Below are 4093 nucleotides of genomic sequence, written 5' to 3' on the forward strand. Positions count from 1 at the left end.
GTCCAAAAAGGATTTATAAAGATTAAGGGTGAAAGGGGACTTTTGGCTACTGGCATAGAACTAAAATATGTGAAATAGAGAGAATTTCCTCAGATGAGAAAATTTTTTTCTCGGATAGTGCTAGCATTTTATTTGGTCAGATGACTTTTAGGTAAAATACCTCAGTCACCCTGCAAATGATGATCTAGTTGGTCCTAAATGGACCAATTTATAAATTGTACAATTTTCAGGTTTGGGGTTCTAATTAATAAAAGCCAGCTTTTAAATTAGTGGTTCACTTGGTTGCCGGATAAAATACTTGACGAATATTATCTAGGCTTTCTGTCATCGTTTTCCTAAGGTTTAAAGACAGCGCTTTTGGTGACTGCTTTATAAGCATAAGGAATCAGAGCAGGTCAAAAGGACCAGGTAGATAAAAATGTTCCTCAAAGGTCATTAGAGTACTGTTTTGCTGGTGCGTCTGGGTGGAGGAAGAGCACTTCCTTATTTCGAAGTTTGGATTTTTGGTGCTGGTGGCCAGGACAGCAACAACCACGGACAGTGCCTTCTCGGTGAGCCGAGATGGGACGGCTGCAGAGCTCTGGCTCTCGTCCGGTGGCCTGTTGCAGTCTTTCCTAGCAGTGTTGTTTTAGGTGCTGGCCAGCCCCTGTGGGGCTATCCTTACTGGCAGGCTGCCTCCAGACTCCAGGGCAGGGGCTGGAGTTGAGGTTTTACTGGCCGCATTAACTGGCTTTCACCATTCCGTGTAAGTATTTTCTCCTGAGTCCTAAAGTGGTGACTGCAGTACTGCCAGAAACAGGGTAAGAGTTTCCTGTGAAGCCTCACGTGGGTGGCCCAGGTACCGAAAAGGGGATAAGGAAAACTAGAAGGAGGGGTGACTCCTTGCCCTGCCAGGCCCTACCCCCATGTAGCCTGTGACAGCTTGTCCGGTGCTGTCTTGTGGAAGACCTTCCGTACGTTATTGATTAGATTCTCATTGGGGAAGCAAGCAGGAGCTTTTATCTGCATCTCTAACCAACATGGAATGGCGCCTGGGCTGTATTGACCGGCTATGGGATATGCTAGCGGTCACAGTTGTCTTTTACGGAGAAGAGCACCGAGTGACGCTGGTTGTCATTCTTACTCTGCTGTGTGGCAGCGTAAATAGTCCCCTTTCTAACCAACCTGGTGGGAAAAGTCAATATCCCATCAGCAGAGGAGGTAAACACATCAGGAGCTATGTCCTCTCTCTTCCTCCCTGCTCTGCGTTACCGCAGCTCTTTAAATGCGCTCTCCCCAGTCATCAGATGCATTTGTGTCATTCACATGCACGGGGTTGCAGGCCTGTGGCTCTGGCCTGCCGGGAGGCGGCCTACACTGGCTGCGGCCTTTGTTGTATATTCCCAGACTCGGATAATTAGAACTTTCAAATTGTCTTTCTAGAGTCAGTTAATGATGCGCCCCCTACCTCCCCCGCCTCCTTTTTCTACCCTCTTTGGGCATTTAAATCCCCTAAAAACTTTCTGTTGTTGTTTTTGGAAAGGCACTGATGTAATTTAGAAAAGACTGGAGAACAAACGCGAACGTGTAGCTAAGGAACAAAAATCTTGAGACCGAGTTTTCGTTTTCCGGGGTTGTGTGGGCTTCAGTGTCGCGCTGTTGTTTCAGGGCGTTTTCGCCTTCAGTGATTGATGTGCTCTCTTCGGTGTTCCCTTCCCGGTCCTTTCCTATTCCTAGGTGCTGGGCAGCCTCCCTCCCCTGAGGCACCTTGGCACAGGCGTCATCCGGGCCTTCGCCTCCGGAGCAGCTGATTTCTGGGAGCAGCCCATGTCTGTGTGGAGCAGGGGCACTGGGGAGCGGGCGCAGAAGGGAGCCTGTCCTCTGAGTGTGCGCTCGAGGTCTGGCGACCTGAGTCCACACACCTACATCCCTGATTACCCACTGGCTGACCTTGGGCAAGTGACTTAACCCCACAGTTTCCTCAGCCATAAAATTAGGTCTTTTAAAAAGTCTGACTTGCCTGTGGGGTTTGTGAGTGGCTTTAAACAAAGACATGTCATCTTTACCGCGCTGGGCAGGGTTGGCTCCCCCAAAAGATCAGACCTGAGTATAGCAGCTCTACTGCTGCTTTAAAAGAATAAAGTAAAGAAATAACAGACTAAAATGGAAAAGAAAAGAAGTAACAGACTCTAGGGAGGGAAAGAATCTTCCCAGGCTAGAGCTTCACAGACATAGAGCCGCGTTAGCATAGGAAGGTCAGGGAGGAATGGGTAGAAGAAGCAGGGCACAGAAGTGGGCGGATAGGAGTTCACGCCATGTGGCCAAAGAAAATCTTCCCAGTGAACAGGTGCTCTCTGGGCAGCTCCCCTCTCCCCTTTCAGCAAAGGGGACGCACATAGAGAGGCTAGAGGGAGCTGACTAGGCCCAGCTGATCTGGGGAGCGTGGGCTTCCTTTGGGAGAAGGTAGTTTCAGCCACATCCAGATTTTACACGCAGTTGCAGGCGCAGGCTCAGGGTGGCCCGGCCTGGACACCCAGTGGGCTAGACGCTGAGAGAGGGCGGGCCGGCAGAGGGAGGGAAGGCAGGCTTCCACAGACCAATGAGTCTCGCTCGGGGCACCCGCCATTGGACTGGCTGTGGAGAGACCAGAGGTAAAGCCGTGGAACCGTGCAGATGGGGAGCTGCGAACAGCATCTGCACCCTCTTCTCCAGCACCCGAGGAATGCTAAATGGTCTTTGAAGAAGCTATCTCTGAGACCTCTAATCCTTTTGTTTTTATTTCACTTTAGAATTGATGAAGCAGTTTCTTACTCCCAAAGTTCGTCAGGACTACAAAAAACTCAAGAACACAGCAGAGCAGTTCCTGTCCCGGAGTGGCTACTCCGAAGTGAACCTCAGCAAACTCTTCGCGGACTGTGCTGTGAAGTCTTAAGGGGAGCTAGGAGCGAGCAGATGCCGACTCCGGCTTCCTGAGCCCCCTCTACGCGGACCCTCAGTGCTTGCTCAGTGGCTCTTCTTCATGCGGCTGTGGACTGGAAGGGGGTGGGTTGCAGAAACATAGATTCTAACAAGCGCCTGAGAAAACACAAACCATCTTCCTGTTCCGATGTACTGCTGAGCTCATCCCCAAGTTCCTGAAGACCTGAAGACCTGGCGCATTGGGCCTAGGTTTCTGGGTGGGGGGATTGCTGCTCTGAGAGTGGCTGGAATGTAAGCGACCTAGGCTTTGCCCTGGGGCTTGAGCAGAGATACTCTCAAAGCGGGTCATGGCGCTGGAGGGCAGCTCTGACATGTTGCCTTTTCACACAGCAGTTATACTTTCCTCAGCTGCTGGCTTATCTGGTCTTGCAGGTAGTGAGGGGGATTTAAAAGCCTTGTACTCACGAGGCACGACGGAACAGAGCAAACTTGTTTGTGGAGTTGCTTCAAAGTCCAGATGCATTCTGAGCAGATGTTTTACAGTCATGTTATGTTCCCCTTTTTCCCCTTAGAGAGTCCCCATAAAGATTCATAGAAGCACATTTAAGATGTTTTGATGTCCCAGTATTTTGTTTAAAATGTGTAGGGCCAGGGATGTAGCGCAGGATGCTTCCCGAGCCCTCATGACCCCCTAGGTTCAACCCGGAGGACTGCAAAAAAAGGGAGAGGTTGGGGAAAGAAGCACTGTGCCGCGTCCAGAACAGTGGAGCAGGGAATGGTTCGTTGGCCCTGGGGCTTGTTATCTCTTCTCGTTTCTGCAGAATGGTGCCCTCTTTGCTGGCAGAAAATGTATTTCATCTTTCCTTTCTTACATTATTGGTAAGATTCTACTAACAAGGGGCTGGGGGTTTAGCTCAGCGGCACAGCGCCTGCCTGGCAAGCACGAGGTCATGAGTTCGATTCCCGGTAGCAGAAAAAAAAACAAAAAAAAGATGGTACTAACAAAATACATATTTCCCCTTCTACAGTTATGCGTGTATTTTTTTAAATGTTTGCCTGCTTTTATAAGGGAAAGACATGTTGTGCTTGTTACTTAAGAATAAAGTTTTCTAAAGGGAAAACGGTTGTGGTGAATGCTTTTGAGGTGCAAAGATTTGACTAGCGGGACAACAAGGAGTGAAGCGTGACGGAAGTT

The 4093-nt window shown here is 49.6% G+C and overlaps 1 protein-coding gene across 2 annotated transcripts in view; it reads left to right on the forward strand.

The window, feature by feature from the left end:
• Pola1 (polymerase (DNA directed), alpha 1, catalytic subunit) overlaps nt 1-3867 on the forward strand; it is a 312299-nt gene extending 308432 nt beyond the window's left edge. For both annotated transcript variants that reach the window (XM_005407854.2, XM_013506296.1), the window contains one exon: nt 2769-3867. In XM_005407854.2, the coding sequence (XP_005407911.1) occupies nt 2769-2911 (143 nt within the window). In that variant the 3' untranslated portion in view covers nt 2912-3867. The remainder of the gene's footprint in view (nt 1-2768) is intronic.
• Nucleotides 3868-4093: the final 226 nt, after the last annotated feature.

This window comes from Chinchilla lanigera, unplaced genomic scaffold (genome assembly GCF_000276665.1).
Source record: "Chinchilla lanigera isolate Chin_1 unplaced genomic scaffold, ChiLan1.0 scaffold00108, whole genome shotgun sequence".
NCBI classification, from domain to species: Eukaryota; Metazoa; Chordata; class Mammalia; order Rodentia; family Chinchillidae; genus Chinchilla; species Chinchilla lanigera.